Source organism: Papaver somniferum, chromosome 7 (genome assembly GCF_003573695.1).
Source record: "Papaver somniferum cultivar HN1 chromosome 7, ASM357369v1, whole genome shotgun sequence".
Taxonomy (NCBI): Eukaryota; Viridiplantae; Streptophyta; class Magnoliopsida; order Ranunculales; family Papaveraceae; genus Papaver; species Papaver somniferum.
Genome location: NC_039364.1, coordinates 223,143,542 through 223,166,512, shown reverse-complemented (window position 1 = coordinate 223,166,512; position 22,971 = coordinate 223,143,542). Strand labels below are relative to the sequence as shown.

General features: G+C 37.5%; 2 protein-coding genes across 4 annotated transcripts; both read left to right on the top strand.

Moving 5' to 3' along the window:
* Positions 1 to 9,897: 9,897 nt before the first annotated feature.
* LOC113299659 (transcription factor VOZ1-like) lies at positions 9,898 to 11,824 on the top strand. The gene has a single exon (XM_026548731.1). The coding sequence runs from the start codon at positions 10,208 to 10,210 to the stop codon at positions 11,603 to 11,605; it is 1,398 nt and encodes a 465-aa protein (XP_026404516.1). The 5' UTR covers positions 9,898 to 10,207; the 3' UTR covers positions 11,606 to 11,824.
* A 905-nt stretch (positions 11,825 to 12,729) lies between these two features.
* Positions 12,730 to 17,015, top strand: LOC113299660 (alpha-galactosidase-like). Of its 3 annotated transcripts, none has more exons than XM_026548733.1 (16): positions 12,730 to 12,845; positions 13,634 to 13,837; positions 13,948 to 14,006; positions 14,228 to 14,284; positions 14,570 to 14,604; positions 14,757 to 14,860; positions 14,959 to 15,034; positions 15,146 to 15,204; positions 15,284 to 15,349; positions 15,447 to 15,530; positions 15,628 to 15,692; positions 15,772 to 15,854; positions 15,945 to 16,035; positions 16,166 to 16,215; positions 16,378 to 16,518; positions 16,630 to 17,015. In XM_026548733.1, exons 2-16 carry the CDS (start codon positions 13,671 to 13,673, stop codon positions 16,723 to 16,725), a joined length of 1,233 nt encoding a protein of 410 aa, XP_026404518.1. In that variant the 5' UTR covers positions 12,730 to 12,845; positions 13,634 to 13,670; the 3' UTR covers positions 16,726 to 17,015. The 3 variants fall into 3 exon arrangements, with proteins under 3 accessions (XP_026404518.1, XP_026404517.1, XP_026404519.1); XM_026548732.1 differs by having other exon boundaries at positions 12,743 to 12,751; XM_026548734.1 differs by having other exon boundaries at positions 12,827 to 12,845; positions 13,637 to 13,837.
* The last annotated feature ends 5,956 nt before the right edge of the window (positions 17,016 to 22,971 follow it).

Below are 22,971 nucleotides of genomic sequence, written 5' to 3'. Positions count from 1 at the left end.
TTTACTGATCAAGGCTTAGGGTACCTCTGTGTGGAAGCCCACATCAGGCTACATGGTGCCAACATCAACAAATACACCACCAGATGGTGCGCGTGTGTGCTGGTGGAGTGAAATACAAAGAAATGAAGTCAGGTTTCTTTGGAAAGCAATTTAAATTCACAAGCACAGAACAAGACCCAGGGATTCCGTTGTTTCCAGTAGCCATCAACTGAGTCAGCCGGACTAAGCAAGGAGATCAAAGCTGTTAGTCTGGAGGAATTTTGGCAAGGGTTGAGAGTCTGTAGTGGTGACAGTTTGGTGGAGATTCAAGACTGAACCAAGGGGATCTGAGACTACTGAAACGATGGGTTATCTGTGGTTATTCAAGCCATGGTTAATGCTCATTTGCCAAGAAAGTTAGGTCAGGCTAGGACAGGGATTTCGAATCTGTAGAAGGAAATAAAGACTGGGTACTCGATTTTGGGGAGTTTGGTTTTGTTTTGAATTCGTTATTGCTGCAAAGAGAAGCCAGTGAAGAACACAAGCTTTCTGCCGTGAAAACAAGCCACTGCTGTAGATTTTTGGGAATGAATGGATCAAGTGATTCAGAATTCTTATATTGAGTCTTGAATGAATGTATGGGATTGTGTTGAATGTGAATTATATGCAGGGAAGGAGACGATTTGTGATCTTCAAATACAGCAAAAGCTTTGTCCATCATTAGTCAGCAGAATACACAGCAAATGTTCGATTAAATGCCCGAGAGGGAGGCGAGTCTTGGCTTTGTATTTGAATCAAGTAGGCAGAGAAGAGCAACGAAAGATGGGAATGTCTGGAATTCAAGTTAACAGCGATGAGCTTTGCCGAGAAGAACCAACTTGTGTGGTGACTGATTAACGTGTTCGACAAAAAGTTTGAACCATTGCCAAGCTGAGTTTCACCAGGCTGGCCATGGGTTTGAGGGTCATGTACTGAAGATTATGGGAGGACTTTGAAGCCAAAGGGACTCGGATGCAGTGCAGCAGCTGGAGCTGAATAACTGGTGCGCAGAAGACTCAGAAATTGGAGCTTGAGGCTGAGATAGAGATGAAGGCTCTGGGTTTAATGTGTTGCAGTGATGGAGCTGTTGGAGTTACAAGATGGCTGAGCTATGGGGAACTGAATTGCAGGGAACGCCAAGAGAAATTGATGTGTATCGAGGCTTTGTTGGCTGTTTGGAGGGATTAGAACTCGGTTTCGCAAGCAATGGTTTGGCGACTACTGGCGAAGTAATGGAAGAATCGGGTGAGCTGCAGGTGCTGGGTATTATGGAATGGATGTTTGTGAGATGAAATTGCTAGTGCAGAGCTGAGCTTGAGAAGAAAAGGTGATGTTGTGTATACCGGAATTACAAGAAAGTTGGTTTGGCTGCTGCTGGGAAATTAGTCAAGAGTATGGAGATGGAAATGCAGCTGCGACTGAGAGCTGAGTTGTCGAGGCAGTAGCATAACTACGTAGATGAATTGTAGCTGGTTAGTGATGAGTATTTGAAGCCTTGATGGGAACAGACAGTGCAAGGGGCTGAAATTGGTGATCTTGGTGTTGAGATAAGTTGCATCTAGAAACTCAAAACAAGAGCAGTTGAACCAAGAAGCTGAAATGGAGTTGGCTGAAGTAACTTGTCAGTTGCACAAGACTGACAAGCTAAGTGAGGTAATTGCACTATGGGCCTGTTTTGAATGGGCTTATGAGGCCTGGGTTGGGCCAGACAGATTGGATGGCCGGGATTTGGAGGTTTGGTTTTTAACTGAGTAGGATCTTATATCATATCTCATCTTCTACTTTTGTTCTGGGGTTTAAAAAGATGAAAACTTTTATTTTTCTTCTTGTGATGAACCCCTTTAACATGAGTACCTAGATTTTATTATTGGTTAAGGAATAAGTTGGATTTCCAAATATGGGTTTTCATTCAATAAATTAGTTTTGTCTCCATGTTTTGTCGATTATGATTCGCTAGAAATATCGCCATGTATGATTGATTGGTAGTTTTGTCAAGTTGCAAATTGGTAGAACTCGTAATCATATCTATTGCTAGTTTAGGGTTTATTATACGTAATCGTGATACACCTTGAATACAAGTAACATAATTGTGATTATTGCTTGTAGTGATACATCCTAGTAGTCACAAGTGGATTATAACCTTTGTTAAAACGGATTAGTGCTTTTACACGTTCGTTTGCATTGATTAGTCTTATTTCATAGAACTTAGTGCTCTTAGGGAGTTAAACTTAATTGTGCTTTTACACTTTAGTTTGCTTTCTAGGAAGAATTCACTTTCGCATCTTTTAATGTGTTTGTTGATGACAAGAGGAAATTAGCGTGATATTCTTGCGATCAAGGTATCCTAGGACTTTTGATAAAAGTTGAGATTAAATATCAATTCTAGTTATTGTTACAAATTCATGTTTGTGAATGAAAACTAATCCTTGACCAATATCTTCATCTTATTGATTTGCTTGTTTATTTCATTATTTGCTTTTAGTTTATTTTCCTTTACATAAAAATCGGAAATCCCCCCTTGTTTGTATAGGAAACCGAAACAATTTGACAACCTAGATCCTCTCAGTGGGAACAATCCTCTCTTACCCTTGTTATATTATTTATTTTGAGTTGTGAGAAAGTGTAATTTATTTTTGACACATACGACATTGATCAAATTTTGGCGCCGCTGCCGGGGAGGCAGCGGTTGTCACTTGTTTTTGGTTTCTTATTTACTTGTTTTTAGTTTTGTTTTATTTTCTGGTTTTTAACCTTGTTTTGAGAATCGTGTTTCAGGTACTTATTTCTCATGGATGGAGCATATTGGAACAATGGATACGGTTTCCAACTATCTCAACAACATGACAACTTCCAACAATTCCAGGGGTATAATCAAAACCAATTCATTGTTCAAAGATTATGGATAGGTCAAAGATTAAAACCTTTGCACCCATCTTAAAAAGAATGGAATCTAAGTCTAAAGGGTGGAAAGGACTAGTCCTCTCACAACCTAGCAAAGCAGTGTTGAACAGAGCTGTTCTTTCTAGTATCCCATCTGTGTTTTCTTTTACCAAAACAAACAACTAATAAAATTAATGCTTTACAAAGAGACTTTTGGTGGAGCAAGGACGCTGGAGGAAAAGGTTATTATCCTGTAGTTGCAGGAAATCCTACACTACACCCCTTACCAGATTTCATTAACATTCAACTCATTTTAGATTAACAATCTTAATTTTAATAATGAATCTTTGAACAATCTTACATGAAAAGATAAAGGAATCAAGAATAACCACTGCTCTAGGTTTTCTATCTCCTATTTACTTGCTTCTCACTCAGAAAAGATCTCTCTCCTTTTCTTTACAACTGAGCGACTATTTATAGAGAATTACATAGTGGATGACAGCTAATCTGTCCTTTATTTTCGGATATGACTTGCGACATTCTCGCATATTTACAAATGTTAATCTCGCAAACTCTCTAATTTTCGCAGGACCATCACATTTTTCTCATGATTTAGCTGACGTCGTTTATTATCTCGTTTCTGAAGTTGTTCTGCGACACTGTTGTGTTGTGTTGTTCATAATTTCGCCGAGGCATTATTGCTGCGAGATTCTGATCCTACATCTTGCCTCTTCTCATATCTTCTCTGCGAAGTAGAGAATGATGTGAGAAATGCCGCAGCTGTCCATCTCTTCATATTCTGCATTTATCACACGTATCCTTTCGTCCATCTATCTCTTGACACGTCTTCTGTAACCGCTGCTTTTCAACCGCTCACGTCTTTTTGCATTAATGGTGTTTATTTCTTCGAGTAAAAAAAAATCTTCTTTATATATTCTTCTTACTCTTCTTTCCATTTTCTTTTTACTTTCTCTTCTCTTTTTATTCTCTCATCTCTGCAACTCTATTGTTCTTCCGTAAGTTCTGCTACTGTAATTCTTCCCTCTTCAATCTTCTTACTTTTCATCCATTCCCATACTCTATATTCCGATATGCCTCCAAGTGGCCAAAAACATGAGAAAACCTTAAAAGACGTCCAAAAAGATTTTGCTGAGAAAGGTTTCACACTTTCTACCATTCCTGGTGAAAGTGCCAAGTCAATTCTTTCTGTCAAACTTTTCTCTGATCAACATTGTGATGATCAATCAATCATAGTTTCGCTAGGTCAAATTCTCGCAAGTCTCCCCATTTCTCTTTGTGACCCAGATATTCCTCTGTTCTATGAAATTCTCGCTCACTCGGGATTTTCGCGAGCTATCTTCCAATTGAGTGGGGATTGCATGCGTCTGATGCTGGAGTTCGCTAACCGTGGTGCTGGTAAAGGATCTCTTTATTCCAAAGAGCTTAGGGATCCTAAATTCATAGATCTAGAGATAGTCGCTAAGAAATATAATTAGCGAATTTCTTCGAAAACTATGAATTAATATCCATGAAGAAAGAGAATACTCGCTGGGGTATTCGCTTGAAAATGAAAGATAATATTGATGAAGATAAAATACTCATGCAAGACATTGATTGGCACTCTGGTAAGAACACAACTCCTCGCCAATCCAAAGATGATAAATGGTGTGTTTTTCCCTTGATGCTGAAAGGACCTTACATTGCTGGGTCAAATATTCTTCTTGAGAATCTCACTTCTTATCAACCTTGGGTATTCTCTTGGCCCGAGAAGGAGAAAGAGGTATGTCTCTTCCAGTTTCACCCACTTTATATTTCTTTATTTGTCTTTATTCTTTTGTTCGGTGATTCTTGCGACATTCTACAGATCCAGAAACTGAAAGATAGCTATCACAGGACTGGGAAGGCTAGTACCTTGTTAGCTCTTCGCTCATACACAGATGAGGTAAGAAATATTCTCTTATGATTTTAAACAGTATATTGTTGCCTCTATTTCTTATTTCTATCTGTGTGTGAAGATTATTGCTGAAATAGAAGAGCCTGCCAATGTTGCGAAGACTGGTGATAAAGGTAAAGGTGCTCTTCGCAGGGAAAAACCAACTGCTCCTCCTTCAAAGAAGAGAAAAATCCGTTCTTCCTCTCCTTCAAATATTCCTTCTCATGAAAACTCCGAGAATGATGAGAATGATGAGGATAATGATGACCTTGCTGCAAATGAAGATTCTCCATCTGAATCTTCTATGGCTAAGCTCTCTGGTCTCTTTTCTGATTCTTGGCAAGGAATGGGAGATAGTCAATTCGCTAATACCTGCAAAGCTCTCGCTACGATTTGCGATGTTCCTTTATTGGATGGTGATAATTCTCTTCGTGGAGTTTCTAGATCGGTGACTCCCAACTTCCTGCATTCTCTTAATAGTCTGGTATGCTTTCGTTCTTTTACTTCATCATTATTGTAACTCAAAATCTCTTTCTATTTTAATACTTTTTACATTTTCTCGCAGGCTAGAAAAGCTTCTTTTGTTGTTGCCTCAGATCTGGAGAGGAGACGCGAAATTCTTGAAAAGAAGAATCTTCAATTTCGTACAAAGAATGAGGAACTGGAAGATGAAGTCAAATGTCTTCGCGAGAAGAACAAACAACTAGAAATTGATTCTTCTTCGCACAAGAATAAAATCTCTAGTCTTCAGCAAGCTAATAATCAACTCTATGGTATGTTACTTTTCTCCTTTCCCTTCATTTATTCATCCTGTTATTTTATCTTATTTGATTGATCCTTTTTGCAGAAATTTATGGTCTTTCTGATGAAGCTACCATTTTTCGTTCATTTCCTAATGCCTTGGATAATGACACCCTTCTTGAGCATCTTAATAAATCTTTAAATAGTTTCTCAAATGATAAAATTTCATCTCTTTCTCTGAATGAACTGAGATCCAAATTTCGCCTCTTAGAGATTGACCATAGATCTAGTTTAGGCTTAGCCAACCAATTTAAGCGTTTCTTTCTTAATTCTAAAGAGAAAATCAATGAGCTAAGAACCAAAATTAGCGGTCTCATAGATGATAAGGATCGCATTTCTAACCAAGGTGCTGAGACTTTAGCGAAATTCCAAGAAATTCTTCTTGAAGTTCAATTTGAACGGGATGAAGCTAACCGCCAAAATGCCGTGCTTAACGAGAGAGAAACCCAAATTCGTTCTCGCCTTCTTATAAATAATGAGGATGAATTCGCTTGGGTTGCAAAAATCTTAGACGATGCCAGAAAAGATTTAGGTGTAAATGTTAGTCTCCAAGTTGAGCATACAACCTTGATTAGAGATATGATTTCTGACAGAGAAGGTTATTAATTGTTCTTCTTCACTAATCTTTTGTTTCTTATGAATTTTCATCAAGTTATTAATTGATTGCCTTTTGCTCGCAGATTCTGAAAGTAGATATCGCGAAAGAATTGAGGAACTTGAAGCTGAAAAAGAGGAACTCGCAAAGAATCTTTCTTCTCGCAACGATAAGTATTCCAGATTAAAGAATCAAATCAAGATCACTGTTGCAAACTTTAAGAACGATGCTCTGCATTTTCGCCATCAAACTATTCAAATGGTTTGTGATGACCATAGTATTCCTCACTCTGATTATCCTTGTCTCTTGGAGGAGATCCCAAAGAACATTCCTAGTATGACCATCTCTGATAGCGAAGCTGATGATGAAGAAACTGATGGTGATGAAGGTTCTGATGGAGATAAAAGTTATGATGCAGACGAAGAAGGGAACAAGTCTGATGAAGATGATGAAGGATCAACTAAGAAGTAGTCTTTGTTTCTTTCTTTGATCTTCTGTAATAGTTGTACATTTATTCCTTCTTTCTGTATATTTGCGAATTCTTTTGGTTCTCCATATTCCTTAATATATGAGTTTCTTTCATTTTGACCTGCATTTATTAAAACAATTCTTCCTTGCAATACGGTTAATCAACATAATCATTAATTCTTTAATTTTTGCGTAAATCTATCATGTGGAGACAAATAACATTTTCTAATTTCATTCATTCCCTTACTTGCCTCTGTTATTTGTATCTAAATGAGAGATTTTGCAGATTTTTCTTATTTTGTGCCTCAACTTCGCAGTTGTTTATATATAATTTCGCAATCATATGCGAAGTGAATTTTGATTCTTTTCAAAATCTCATCCTTGGGTGGTCTTATTTTGCCTTCCTAGTTAAAGGTCTTATTATGCCACCTCTTGTCATTGCGACAAAATCGCAGGACGTCCTTGCACTTTCATGCAAAAACCCATTGATCTTGCCTTAACTTTTTCTTTTGTATTATTGCCTCTTCAGGAATGTTGCGACAATATGACAGGCCTAAATATTCTTGCGAAAATAAATCCCCATTACATTGTCGTCTTGCGACGAAATCGCAGGACGTCTTCGCACTTTCATGCGAAAACCCATTGATCTCGTCTTATCTTTTTCTCTAGTATTATTGCCTCTTCAGGATTGTCGCAAAAATATGACAAGCCTTAATACTCTTGCGAGTAAAAAGCCTCATGACATTTGCGTCTTAATACACTTATCAACTCCCTAATGGAGGGTGCCGCCCTTATCTCCCCCCTGGTTTCCCCTTCAAGGAGGCGTACTTCTACCATACAAGGTTAGCTCCTCCCATCCGGTCTTAACAACAACAAGTTGTTTTCGCAGCCTCTTATCCCTTTTACCTATAGGGTTTATGGTTACGAGACTGCACCCTATAGCCTCTTATCCCTGTTTCTAACGCCATTATGTAGTTGCAGGAAATCCTACACTATACCCCTCACCATATTTCATTAACATTCAACTCATTTTAGATTAACAATATTAATTTTATTAATGAATCTTTGAACAATCTTACAAGAAAATATAAAGGAATCAAGAATAACCACTGCTCTAGGTTTTCTCTCTCCTATTTACTTGCTTCTCACTCAGAAAAGATCTCTCTCCTTTTCTTTACAACTGAGCGGCTATTTATAGAGAATTACATAGTGGATGACAGCTAATCTGTCCTTTATTTTCGGATATGACTTGCGACATTCTCGCATCCTTACAAATGTTAATCTCGCAAACTCTCTAATTTTCGCAGGACCATCACATTTTTCTCATGATTTAGCTGACGTCGTTTATTATTTCGTTTCTGAAGTTGTTCTGCGACACTGCTGTGTTGTGTTGTTCATAATTTCGCTGAGGCATTATTGCTGCGAGATTCTGATCCTACATATCCAAAAGCTTGGCCTTATATTTGTAAACCAATTAGTAAAGGTGGATTAGGTTTTAGAGATGCACGTAAAGTAAACTTAGCAATGTTGGCAAAAATTGCATGGAGAATGCTGAAGGAACCAAATGCTCTCTGGGTAAAAACAATGAGAACACAGTATTTCAGAAATAAATCACCTTTTAGGACTAAATACACTGCAAAAGGCTCATATATTTGGAAAGGCATAAGTCTTGGTCTAGAATTGATCCAAAAATTTAGCATTTGGGAAGCGGGAAATGGACAGGACATCAATATATGGAAGGATAGATGGATACCAGATTTAAATGACAATATACAACACCTTAGTGATCCTACCAATAGTCATCTTACAAAAGTTTCTGATCTAATCAATAAAGACACATGTTCTTGGAATCTTCCTTTACTACTATCTATCTTCCCTGCTGCCTTAGTGGAAAAAAATAGAAATATTAACCTCTTTAAGGATACAGATCTTAACCTTAGAAAAGATCAATTAAGATAGACTCTTACTAGGTCAGGGGAATTTACTGTGAATTCTATGTATGAAAAGTTAAATGAAAATGGTACAAACATTACTAGCCTATCTTTACCTGAATCATTCTGGAAGGCCTTATGGGTAATGAAAATCTCGGAAAGAATTAAACTTTTTTTATGGAAATGTTTACATAATGCTTTACCAACTAATAGTAAACTTACAGGAAAAGTCAAGAATGTGACTCCTAGTTGTACAATGTGCAATGCAGCAGTAGAAACAACAGAACATCTTTTATTTCATTGCCCCTTTTCTAAGGAGATTTGGAACAATTCCCCTAACACTGTCATACTAAATCTGGATACCTCTATTTCAATTCCAGATCTTTGTATACAATGGTCTCATTAACCTAGAACGGATATCTCTTATGAATTACTTCTTACAAAGATGTGGTTTATCTGGAAAGAAAGGTGTGATAGAACTTTTGAACACACTGCTAAATCAGTCTCTTCTCTGGCCCTAGACATACAAAGACATTTAGTTTTCTAGTCTACTAGGAAAAGAACTTCTTCCAAGACTAAACTAGCACAAAAAAAAAGAAACTTCTCCCAATTTCGAAAGCGCCGACAACAGACACCGTAAAGATAAATGTGGATGCATCATGGATATCAGATATTGCACCTTCTACTTATGCTTTAATTTTGAGAAATGATGCAGGTGATAGTAAAGGAGGAAGAGCAGCGCAATCAACAGGATCACAAGGGCAGACCCACAAGAGGCAGAAGCTATAGGAGTAATGCAGGCAGCTATCTGGGCTAAGGAAAACCAGATTCAAAACTTTAACATTGAAGGAGATTGTGAGAGCTTATTCAACTACATTCAAGGAAAACAAACAAATATCTCATGGCGGGCCAAAGCTTATCTTAATGAAGCCATCATAATAGCAAATTCGTATAATGATTTTTGGGTTTCTTTTATGTTCCTAGATTAGGAAATCAAGTTGCAGACATTTTGGCAAAATTCGTTAGAATTTTAAACAATAATGTGGAATGGGATGAATCTCCACCAGTTTGTAGCCTCAGGCGAATTTTAGTAGATAAATCTAATATTGGGGTTTTGCAAAATCCCAGATTAGATGGCTCTACTACCTGTGTAATCGCGGCTCATTCTGAGTCTTAATTTGGAATAAAATATCTTATTCACAAAAAAAAAAAAAAACAGCCCAGGTAGCACATGTAGCATTGTTTTGTTTCTTCCATCGGTTCCATTTCTCCAAAAACGGTAGGTGTAGTAGTGGAGACATCGGAACCAGAATCTAATCTAACCGGTTTTCTAAAGCCATTTACTCTCGGTCCAAAACCGTCTCCTCGAGTATTTCCTTTTCTTATTTCATTAAGGGTTTCTATTCTTCTTTCCTTACAATGCCTCGATTAGGGTTTCCTTAATCGTATAAAACTCTTGAGTACACAATTCAATCAACACTACCAGTTCTATATATATGCACCATCAACACTGTGGTTATTAGATGATCTATAGGAGGTGAAATTAGGGTTCAATTGGGTTTGAGTTTATAGAAATTGACCATGAAGAACTCAAAGGATAGTGGTGGGAAATCTGATTCTCATAAGTTATTCAAAGAGAAGGAAAAGAATCGGGTAGATGATCTTCAATCAGTAATCACAAATCTACAGTCTGCTCTTCAAGAGAGTCGTTCTGGGGATGTTTCTGTTCTTCAAAAACAGGCTCATCAGATGTTGCGGGAGTGGAAAGATGAACTTGATGAACCTTCTCCGGCTTCTTCTTCTTTACTTGGTGGTGCTAGTTTGGGAGGTACATTCTCTACTGCGGAACTTTGTCGATTATTGGAACATTGTGATGAAGAAGATGATGCAACTAGCGCTTTAAAAGAAATTGTTAACCCTAACCCTGAGTCTCAGGCGCTTGAGGCGTTTGAAGCGCCTAGGCTTGATGTTGGTACGTTTGCTGGAGATATTAATTCTAATTTGTTTCATGATGATAGTTACTTTTTGAATCAAGTACCACAAGAACATGGGTATGAATTGTATGATCAAGGGGTTGGTCAGCATGGGGAGTCTCCTTCAGTGATGCAACCAAACATGTTTAACAACTATGAGGCTTTTAATGAGTTCGACTTGGATCAATTTGATTTGCATCAGGAATTCGACCGGAACCTTAGCATTGATTTTGATGGTACAAAGCAATGTGGAGAAGATGCTGGGCAGAGTAGCTCACAGGCTGGTCCTAATATGCGTTTTCCAACTTCTGGGATCTCAGGTCCTAAATGTGCACTTTGGGATTGTACAAGGCGTGCTCAAGGATCTGAGTGGTATCAAGATTATTGCAGTAGCTCACATGCTGGCCTAGCCATGGAAGAAGGAGCTCTTGGCATGACTCCTGTTGTACGGCCGGGTATAGACCTAAAAGATGGTCCATTATTAGCTGCTCTCAAAGCTAAGGTACAGGGCAAAGATGTTGGTATTCCAGAATGCGAGGGAGCTGCTACCACCAAGTGCCCATGGAATGCTCCAGAGCTATTCGACTTTTCCCTTGGAGATGGTGAAACAATCAGGGAGTGGCTCTTTTTTGATAAGCCACAGAGAGCATTTGAAAGCGGGACTAGAAAGAAGAGGTCATTACCAGATTACACTGGGCGTGGTTGGCACGAGTCAAGGAAACAACAGATGAAGGAATTCGACGGTTTAAAGAGATCCTACTATATGGACCCACAACCATTGGAAGGTTTTGATTGGCACCTGTTCGAGTATGAGCTAAACAACTGTGATGTGTGCGCTCTATATAGGCTAGAGTTCAAGATTGTCGATGGAAAGAAGAAGAGCCCGAAAGTAAAAGTAACCAATGATGATCCAGTTGCACATCTGCAGAAGCAAATGGGGAAGTTAACTGCCGATGTTCCTGCAGAAAACAAGCCATCAGTTAAGAGTAAGCCAAAGGGTAAATGATAATCTACTATTTACTTAAAGACTGACTGGTCCAATAACTGAATTCCCAGCACAAGTTATCCTTTTTTGCTTAAAAGATAGTGTGTATAGTTTTTTCTTTTACTGCAGTCAGAGTCTCATTCTGCAGTACTGCATGGACAGTGGTTAACTCCTGACACTAAATCTAAGTTACATTTTATAAATCTGTGCACGATTTTCTTTTATAAAGTCTTAAGTCCAGGGTACGGAGTCTTTCATTTCGGTATGGTAAACTCACATTTACCCCACTATGTGTACATCATTTATATGCATTAGCCTTGGAATCAATTTCATTCGGGTACTAGGTCTCCCCAAAGCTCATTTAGCTCATTTGTAAGAGTGGTTTAGTGTGATGTCTGGGCTATCAAGTAGCAAGAGTGACTAAATATGTGACTGACAACTATTGAACGTTATGGTTCTTCTGAAAGTATAAGTAGACAACAGACTCATCACATGATATTCCCTTTATTCAGTTACTCACCCTTTCTCTCTTTAGTTCATTTCCTTGAAACTATTATGTCATGGACTCGCAAAGTAACCAACCTTTTAGTTGTCAGTTTAACTTGGCCGACAAAGAGTGCACGAGAAAAATAGACCCAGAGATCTGAAATTCCAATAACCAAAGGAAGGGAAAATTTGCCCCCATTTGGAGAGTTGGGATCTTTTATGCCTGCATTTTCTTCTTACCTCGTCCCCTACTGACCAGCTTCATATAAATAGGACGTCATGTGAACTTATGGAACCAACATTGGTCTATTCAAGATTTTTTATGGACATAAATACCGACTTTGCCTGGTAGGCTCCCATTTTCTTCCATCTTTTTCCTACTACGCACCAAACTAGGCCTTCCCCCGAAAATGGTGAACCTTTTGGCCAGGGTGCTAGAACCCTTTGGGCATTCTCGATGAAAGTCTCTAAAAATTCCAATTGGATTCCACAAAATTCAGAAGTATTCCTTCCATACCAGTTTTTTTATTATATTTTTGAGACTTAAATATTTTTGGATAAAATATTGTAGGTTCTCGTACTCTCTCCTTTTAAAAGTTATTTTGCTCTTTATTTAAAAGCCGTATTCATTTCGCACTTTCTCTCACGCTAGGCAAAATTGTGTCTCTATACCGTAAGAAGGTAAACAACACTTTCCGCGTAATACTAGCTGGTCATGATATTGATTTGTGACTCATTTCTCTAGGATAATCAGTACTACTCGACCACCTCACAGGTAATGGCCATCTCTATCTCTTCTTGATTGAATAACTAAAGTTTAGCATGCCGTATGCAGTATGATTGCATATAATAATTAGATAGACAAGAAATCAATATATGCAGTAATCTCTAGAATATGGAGTAAATAGACTTTCCAACCAGCTCTTCTGAAGCCTCCTTGCAAACGCAACTGCTTTTCTAACAAAGAATTTACTCAGTTTTTCATCGGTAGTTAAAGATCTAACCATAAACCCATGAAGTTATAACTCTAGCATTAACTATCTTTTTTGAGAACGAATTAGGTAGTGAGCAGAACCTTCACTCCAAAGATCAATCTAAGTAAGTACCTAACCCCACAAAGATAACAAAAAGAAGAAAAGAAAAGGGTGTAGTTTGAGGATGGATAGAGGACAGTGGATCCACCGTCTTCATGACGAGTTATGAAAATGTGTTTCCTTGTTTAGCCTGGTTTGAATTGCATGTACTGTACTGCAATGAAACGCAATCTAATAATAGAGTTGGATTCTTTGAACCAAATAATAAATGCGCTTACCATGATCTTGCAGAGCCTAATTACATCATAGGCTTGAAAAAACGGTTTAAACTTTTTATCAGCATTACAAAAGACAATGATGTACGTGGATTTCCAATACAACAAGAGATCGCCATCTTTAACATTCTCTCTCTATTCACTTTCAGCTGAAACAAAAACATCTGGACAAAGTTAATGGTTGAGTTAACAAAGTAGTATCTCTTTTTTCCTATAAATGAGAAACTAAGATTAGCATTCCTTATCTCATACAGCAGTGGGCAGAGAGGAAAACGGAACAGAACCATAATCATGAATTCTCTGTTCTGTTTTCTGCTAATTTTCTTTGCCGTCTCCATTGATGTTGCACATTCTTTACGAGTGAAAAGCGTTCGGGAATTGAAGAACGATGATGTACATCGGATGATTCTTAGGAGGAAATTGTTGAAAAATGGTCTAGGCTCAACTCCACAGATGGGGTAACTAAGTTTTCCTTTTCTTTTTCTCTAAATTTCTTTCTATTGAAAGATGAAATGGAGACATTTCTAACTAAGTTATGAATTTCTCCAACACTGTGGATGAATATCAGATGGAACAGTTGGAATCATTTCCAGTGTAACATTGAGGAGAAGTTGATTAAAGAAACAGGTAAGTCACATACTGCCATTATTTCTTGTTAAGATTATTAGTCCCACATTGTTGGGCAATCTAAGATCCTATGATTTATAATTTTTTAGGGCCTCTCCACTCATTGTCAATTGTTTTTGAGTTGGATACCCATATTCTAACATTTCTTAATTCAAGATTTTACCATTTTTATGCAAATCTTAAGAAGCTAAGTAATTTGTTGCCTCAAATGTTTGTTACAGCTGATGCAATGGTGTCAACTGGTCTTTTAGCAGTTGGATACAATTACATAAATCTAGGTAATGATTTATGTGTAATCCCATAGAGTTCAATTTTCACTTGCCTTTCATAAGTTTTCTGATTTGGCCTAAAGCGGATAGAATACCTGGCCCAAAGGGTCATCGATTCAGAAAAGTATGTCTACATTGAAATTGCAAGGAAAGAAGTCAATTTATATAGGTTGCAGGGTTTTAATCAGCCTTTTCATAACGACCACCGTTCACGACGTGCTTAGTACAACCAATTACCGGAGGAGTCTTGAGTAGTGTCACTTCGTTTCCTAACTTCGTTTTTGTCTCTGTCAGATGATTGCTGGGGTGAACTCAACAGAGACTCTCAGGTACTTCCTCATTTACCAAATGGGTGACTACTTTGGTAATTCTATAGATTACTGACATGAATAGGGTTCTCAACTATAAGTATATCTAGCTACAATCATACAAATCCAGAACACGCGGTTAAGATCGTCAAGGTCTTTTATTTGTTTGACAGGGAAATTTGGTTCCTAAAGCGTCAGCATTTCCTTCAGGAATAAAAGCTCTAGCAGATTATGTTCACAGCAAAGGGCTCAAACTTGGAATATACTCTGATGCAGGGTAAAACTTGGAGTAGATATGATAACACAAACAGAACTTGATGTTAAGAACTTCACTTCAATGTTTGTCAGTATTAACACTTTCATATTTGTTGGCAGGGTCTTTACTTGCAGTAAGCAAATGCCAGGGTCATTTGGACATGAGGAACAAGATGCAAAAACCTTTGCTTCATGGGTATGAATGCTTAATGACTGACATTTACGAAGTTTTACATCACCTATTCGATGTGATGAGCCAGTGCAGACATACTTCACATGACTAATTTGTTTGGAATGTTCTGTCTAGGGTGTCGACTATTTGAAGTATGATAACTGTCATAATACTGGTACTAGCCCCAAAGAGAGGTACCCCCTTTCCTCTGCCACAGTTGTCTATTTTTAGAATTCATAGTCACAATTTTTTTTACCTCAATTCTTGAAATAGATATCCTAAGATGAGCAAAGCATTACTGGAGTCTGGAAGATCCATATTCTTCTCTTTATGTGAATGGTAAGTTTCTTGTTCATATACTAAATTTTTACATAGAGTTACAAATGACATTGAATTTGCTAGTTTAGATATGCATTTACACTTCACTTGATTTCAGGGGAGATCAAGACCCAGCAACATGGGCGCCGGGTTTGGGAAATAGTTGGAGAACAACAGGAGACATTGAGGATAAATGGGAGAGGTATAAAGTTCAATCCAGTATTAGAATATACACAATGTCGACTATAACAAAGGGTGTTTTATTGAAATTCTTCTTTTACTTGGTTTAATGATTCTAGTATGACAAAACTTGCGGATCTAAATGACAAATGGGCGGCTTATGCTGGACCTGGTGGATGGAATGGTAATTCTCATGACAAGTTTGCTTAATCTTGAATTAAGAGTATAAGCTTTACTGAATCTACTTATATTTGGTATGTTAGATCCCGACATGCTTGAGGTAGGAAACAGTGGCATGACGACAGAAGAGTACCGTTCGCACTTCAGTATATGGGCATTGGTTAAGGTACCACTGCTAATATTTGAACCTTTCTTTCGTGTTTCTTTCCACCTACAGTAATTAGAATTGAGCAGATGTGTTCTAATGTAAGTGTAGGCTCCACTGTTGATTGGGTGTGATATTCGATCAATGAACAATGTGACAACCGAATTGCTAAGCAACAAGGAAGTAATTGCAGTTAACCAAGGTATGTATTTAGAGTACTCATTTTGGTTACTGAAGCAGTAGTCAACAAGACGATATGTCACTTTAAGAACCAAAGGATTCAGTGTATTGAGCGAAGATTTACAGTTGTTATCTCTGATTGGCATGGACAGATAAACTTGGAGTTCAAGGGAAAAAGGTTAAGAAAGATGGAGATTTGGAGGTAACATTATCTACTCTATCAAACCAGAAGTATTAATGATTGTTACATATAAAATCCTTAGATCTTTGCAGCTGCACTAGGCAAATGAACAACTCCCAAAAATTCCAAGTACCAACTCTGGAGTTTTACACATAGTTCACATTTCATTCTCCAAATGTGCAGGTTTGGGCTGGTCATCTAAGTGGACACAGGATAGCTTTGGTTCTATGGAATAGAGGATCTCAACAGGCATCAATAACGGCTAATTGGCAAGATATTGGCCTTAAACCATCTACTGTAGTTAATGTTCGAGACTTATGGGCGGTAAGATATTCACAAACAAGGCATTTTGTACCTACTACACTGACTTGTTTTTTTTCTTATGTTGTACATTCACCGCTTAATCATATGTTTAAATTGGGTAAACATTCACAGCATTCGACTCAAGCTTCGGTGAAGGATTCTCTGTCAGCTACTGTGGATTCTCATGCTTGCAAAATGTATGTACTCACACCAAATAGGAAAACATGATGACAGATGGGAAAAATAACAGGCAACAAGATGCATAGACGAAGAAGAATAGAAATGTGTTGAAGGAATAAAAAAAGTTCATCGTAACAGATTCAGCGTAGAAGTAGACTTTATATATGATGCTTTCAGTAACAAATCCCCACGAAATTATTATCTATTTATTTCTATCAGGATATGTATCCACACTTTGTCTGGTGCACCTTGGTAGTGTTTGGCACATGGACTGAATATTTGTAACAAGATAAATTTAGCCAATTTGATAATTGAGCATGGGATGCAATACTCCAACTTCAAATTTACATTACTGCCTTTACTGGTTTACTCTAGGATACATGTTAGGGCAGTTCCTATGGAACTAAACTGATTGAAAAATATATTGAGCCAGGTGGATAGGCAAAGTGGATTTTCCACCATGATAAAAGTAATGGGCGGCTCATCAAGAAGCGCGCGGTTGAAGTAAAACCGCTGGCGGTTTAAGTAAATTTGTGTGGACAAAGTTCGACAGCTGGCAATCTTAGTAAATCCGCCAACGACTATTTTTCTGCAGTAAAAAGCAGTCATATTTTCACTACTATAAATTATCACTAACTTCAGACACTCCACTCATATACTCCTCTTGAGTTTTTCTACTAATCTCTACTAATTTTTAATCAAGTTTTTTAAATTTTTTGAGTGAAATGTCTCAAAAAGCTATTACACTTTTTTGTGATGAAATAAACGATCGAAAATAGTAAAAGGGAAGTGCAAGTTTTAGAAGTTAATCCAAGAAAATGTTCATCTAAAAGGCAAAGAAAAGCTCCACTTTTGAAAGTGAACAACCGAAGTTACAAATACAAAGGAGAAACAGTTCACGAGCGCGTTGAATGGAGGATACGTCAAACGAAGAAACTAGGAGGCCGAAGATTGTACTAGATTTTAATTCAAATTGTTAGTTAAGTTCTTATTATTGTCTAAGTTTATATCTTGTAAAAGAAGTGGCAGTAATGATAACAATTAATGAAAATATTTATACCTTAAATTCGACTTCTATTTTTATATTAAGCGATATATAATAACTTGATCTCATAATGACAACAATAACATCAAACTACATCGAATCCGGTGACATGAACCTTATAGAGTTCACCATCGTTTTATGTTTTAGTTCGATGTTACTATGTTATGTTTATTTAATCAATGAAAATTTGCACCATCAATATCATAACTAATTTAAGAGTCGGGATCCATGAACAAAGTGTTTTGACAAACTATTTTTAAAAAATTTCTAAACCATAGGATGTTATCTATCCGATGGTTGATAATTTCAACTGAGGTGGCATGTAACAAACACTATTCCCTGTTTGGTAGTACATATCCCTGGGACGAGTAAAGAATTTTGGGAAATTATTTACGAAGAAGTTCAAAGAAAATTGAGTTTCGAGTTTTTTTTTTTAATATTGTTTGGTTTTGATCACTGGATTAACCATGATCTTGATTTAAATTCACTTTTCGCTTTTTTTTAAGACATAAAATATATTAAGAATTTTACCAAGCAGAATTTAGAAGATCAACGAGGAGAAGCTGTTGAGTATTAAGAATCCTATAACTAGGAAATGTATTGTTCTTCCGAGGGTAAACAAAGTAATTAAGACGAAAGTGCTATGCTATTTATACTTGACTTATGGATAACTTGAACTGCAGTATTCTAACGACGACTCAGTATAAGCTTTTTACTATAGAGGAAGAATGAGTTTAAAAACAAAATATTTGATTGATTGCACGATTATTCTTATATGTAGTAAACCGTAACTTGCAATAGGATGGATTTTGAATTCACAAATTCATATGATCTATTGTTTGTGAAGATTCTAATAAATGATTTCACAAAAAAGTAAAACATAAGATTAGGAATGATTAACGATAAGTTTGAGTCTCTGTTGCAGAGAAGAGACATTAGACATGGTCGATAGTTTTTGGATTTAAGTTTTCAGATATCTTTCCAAAATTTTCTCAATTAAACCAAACACAAAATAAAGTTAGTTAAAATGCCACATAAGCATCAATGTTAACCATTAGATGCAAACAATCTAACGTTTTGTATGGTTTGTCAAAACACTTTGTTCATGGATCCTGACTACTAATTTAAACCTTTCTTATAATAAAAACGAACTACATTGGATTAAACCAACTACATCATATTAAAGCAAATTGTAGATGGGGCAAAACGATTTGCTGGTTTTCGAGGGATTGAGGGGACGACCGTACGGAGGAGACTTCTTGAACCGAGCGAAATGTTCAACCCCACACAGATGCACTGCAAGAAGGGAGTGCTTTGAATTCGAGAGATCAATATGTAGTAATCCGGCCTAAACCAAGACAATGGACGTTCCAAAGTAAATTCGGTCACAAGAGAGGATGGGTTGATCTGTAGGAGAGAAGCTGAGAAATGTGTGGAATCAATGGTAATCAAAGATTGTAGGTGTGTTGTGAATTCTGAATAAGATAAGTTCTGAATGATTGAATCTCTGTTGAGAGTAATTACTCAGATGTTGAGTTAATCTCGTGTTGTCTGTGAGACGTGAGATTCTTGTTCTGTCTTCAATTATGATTCAGAGACTTATTTATATTGCTGGAATTGTAGACACCATGATTCCATGAAGTGTGACAGTTGATGGAATCAAAGAGTGTGGAAGTGGAAATCGTGTTTGAAACCAGTTGCTCATCGTGCGGAGACTTGGTCGATTTTCCATCCACTACTTTGTTAACTCCTTCAACTGATTGCACGACTTGCTCACATTCCATCATGTGTATGAACACACGTGCCGTAGACCGCCAGACCAAAACCCTAGTTTATATCCCCCCAAGTGACACGATTGATGTCTCGTGAACGTGGAGTCTGCAGGGCAGACGTGTATTTAGTCAGTTGCTGACTTCATGGGACGATGAGTTCATGTATTTGCTGAGTTGAATATTATTCTGCAAAATGTTCTAAAACTCATGAATTGAACGTGTCCGTTGAGACAGAGGTGTAATTATCACATTGAGGTGAGCAAGTATTGCTCATTCGATGAATTGTTGAATATTGATAGTTGAACCAATATTCCTTGGTTTGAGCAAATATTGCTCATCTGAGCAAGTGTTGCTCGTCTGATGAATTATTGGTAGCGTGACCAAAATAAAACATTAATTAGTATACTGGTAGTTGAACCGAGCATAATAAATAAGAATACTGATCATGAGATCGTCATAAAGTAATTAATGTTCGAGTCGGGAATTATGATCCTTGGACTCAGAAACCCTAATTTGATCAATTGATGGTTTATTTGAGAATTAACCATGGAATGAAGGAGGACCGGCTACATGAGACCGTGGGTCGATTATGTAGCGTCCATATGATCGCGTGAGCAAAATACCAAGATCTCTTGAAGAGTTGGTGATTTTTTGATGAAAGAATGATTAAATGCTAGTTTAATCATTTATTCGAAAAATGCTCGTCCGAGCCTTAGGTGATAAAACCTAATTAATTATGGAGAGGTAAGAGACCGATCAAGAGGTCATGAAACCATCCCTGGATGGTCGTGGGATCGAATGACGATCACTCCATGAAATTCCAAAATTATTTGGAAGAGTCTTGGACCTAATATGTGCAATTGTGCAAATTAGGTCAAATCATGAAAATATGCGGGACTGGCTCATTGCGAGCCAAAGAGCCAACCTTGGTCGGTCAAGGTAACATGCTCGCGTCGTCAACACGTCCGTGTCTCAGTCCTGAGAATTTTGTTATTCTGGCGTGCGTTTGAGCAACCATTTGAGAAAATATGACAAAATCAGGGTTTTGCTCAAACTGAGGAAACTTCATGAGATGAAGGAAAATAATTATAAAATGAAGGAATGATGAAGCGTGGGACCGCTGAGGCCGATGCATGGTCGTCCGGCCAGTAACCACGGTCCCGTGGTGCTTTTCCTAATTTTATATTATTTTTCATGAATTTATGAAAATATCATGAAATAAAGGAATTTGTTGAAATTAAGGAGTTTCCTTGAAGTGAAGGAGTTTCCATGGGATCAAAGAAGCAAATAATATTAAAATAATAAAAATAAGGGTGTGTGGGACCGTCTAGAGCACGGCTGGCCAGCTTGGCCCGGTCCCACGAGTTTCCCTAATTTTTATATATTTTCTGTGTATTTTTCCATGATTTGAAGGAATTTTCCTAATTTGAGAGAAATACCATGAAATCAAGGAGTTTCATGGGATGAAGGTAACTTTAAAATAATAATAATAAAATAAAGGGGCGTGTGGGACCGGCTAGCGCGTGGCCGGCTAGATGGGGCCTGGTCCCACGAGTTTCCCTAATTTTATATTATTTTTCATGGATTTGTGAAAATACCATGAGATGAAGGAGTTTTCATGAGATTAGGGAAATAATAATAAAATAATGAGGAACCATGAGGTGTGGGGCCGACTGGGATCAAGGCATGGCAGGTTGGCCAACAATCACGGCCCCACAATATTTTTCCCAATTTTATATTATTTCCTTCGTGCGAAGGAAGCACCATGAAACTGAGGAGTTTCCTCAAAACGAAGGATATTTGTTCAAATGAAAGGATTTTCATAAGATCAAGGAAAATAACAAAAAATATGATAAAATAAAAAACTGGCATGGGATTGGCCACGGCACGGCCGGCCGACCGATAAGCCCAATCGTCTGGTACCTTGGTCAATATTTTAATTATTTATTATTTTCTTCCTATTTTGCATAGGTTCATCGTTTCGTCGTATTTTGAAATACTCGTTCGTGCGGTGATTATTAGTGTATCATCGTTGAGTACACTTGCACCTTTTGAGCCGGGGCTTACTCAGAGGTAGCTCAGATGCCCGTGCGTTGAATATTTATTACTAACCCATGGAATTCTGCTGGGAAGAACCATATATTGAAGTAACGAAATATTGCGAAAATATTTGAATATTTTCGGAAATTCAGTGGATGAATCCAAGAATTTAAGAATAATTAACTGATGGATCTATACTAGCAGAGCAAGCTGTCTAGGAGCATTAATTATTCTGACATGAGCTTGCTGGAGCTTCATATCCTTTATATAATCAGGGAAAACTTGTTGTTTGTATCCTGAAGACGTTATCGCTCTATACTAGCAGAGCAAGCTGTCTAGGAGCCGTCACTCTCGTGATTCTATATAGAAATAATTAATGAAGTGTTCAGTATTCATTGAGATATGTCGTTGTCCAACCGAGAGACTACATATCCGCATGTACTCTGAGAGAAAGTATTCTCAGTCAGAGATTCGATGAGAGACTCGTGTCTCAATACTTGCGTCTGATTGCTGGATCAGAAGTTCGTATAATTATGGGTTTACGATTTTAGCCTTTGTCGAAAATCCACCATCTACATTAAGTCCCCTGCTTAGTGAGGAAAGCCGTGTTCCTCAGTCAACATTGAATGGTGATTTTCCGGTCATAACAATATAAGTAATTGAACATAGTCGTAAGTTAAGACGTTACCGGATTTTGATAGTACGAGCAAACCATGACTTGACTGAAGATCCCAGTGGCATGATAGAGCATCGTCTAATGAGTATAAATTGGTGTTGAACCGCTGATTTGGATGACGGGACCTTTGTCGTTTAGGATTCGTGGGTCGGGCCCAATAAGGAAATCCTTGTAAAATTAGGTTTTTGGAAATAAAATTTGGTATAAAAGGAATTAATCCTTTTTTTTTTTATTTATCCTTCACACGACCAGCACCCTAATCCCTCCAACTCCTTCACGCCCGTGCAGAGAAAGTAAAAAAAAATTTGTCGGAGCTTCGTTGTCGTCTGACCGCCGTCGATCGTCCGTTCGGCCAATTCCGGCCACCGACCAGGTAAGCCCGTTTTTTTTTTGCTGATGTTTATGATTTTCATGAGTTTTTCATGCCTTTATCATAATAAAATTATATACATGTGCATATATGAGTGTGAGTTTCGTTGAAAACCCTCGTTTTTGAAAACGTATGTTCGTTTGATCGTTAGTTTGAGAAACTAATAATAATCCCTGATTTAGGAGAGATTTTTTTTTTGTATAGACTTAGATCCAGTGATAAAACTTAGTTTATGAGCTTTCATGAGAACCAAGGTTTTATCGTAAAAGGAGTGAATTCTCACAAAACCGAAATAAACCCTCGTTTTAAAGAATGACGATAACACGAAGGAAAAAGTTTTTTTTTATGTAGACTTGTGTCCAGTGATAAAATTTTGTTTATGATCTTTCAT

Coding starts and splice junctions, on each gene's coding strand:
- LOC113299659 (XM_026548731.1), top strand. CDS start 10,208: ATGAAGAACTCAAAGGATAGTGGTGGGAAATCTGATTCTCATAAGTTA.
- LOC113299660 (XM_026548733.1), top strand. CDS start 13,671: ATGAATTCTCTGTTCTGTTTTCTGCTAATTTTCTTTGCCGTCTCCATT. Junction 14,861..14,958: donor GGAATATACTCTGATGCAGG/GTAAAACTTGGA, acceptor ATTTGTTGGCAG/GGTCTTTACTTGCAGTAAGC. Junction 15,035..15,145: donor CAAAAACCTTTGCTTCATGG/GTATGAATGCTT, acceptor TGTTCTGTCTAG/GGTGTCGACTATTTGAAGTA.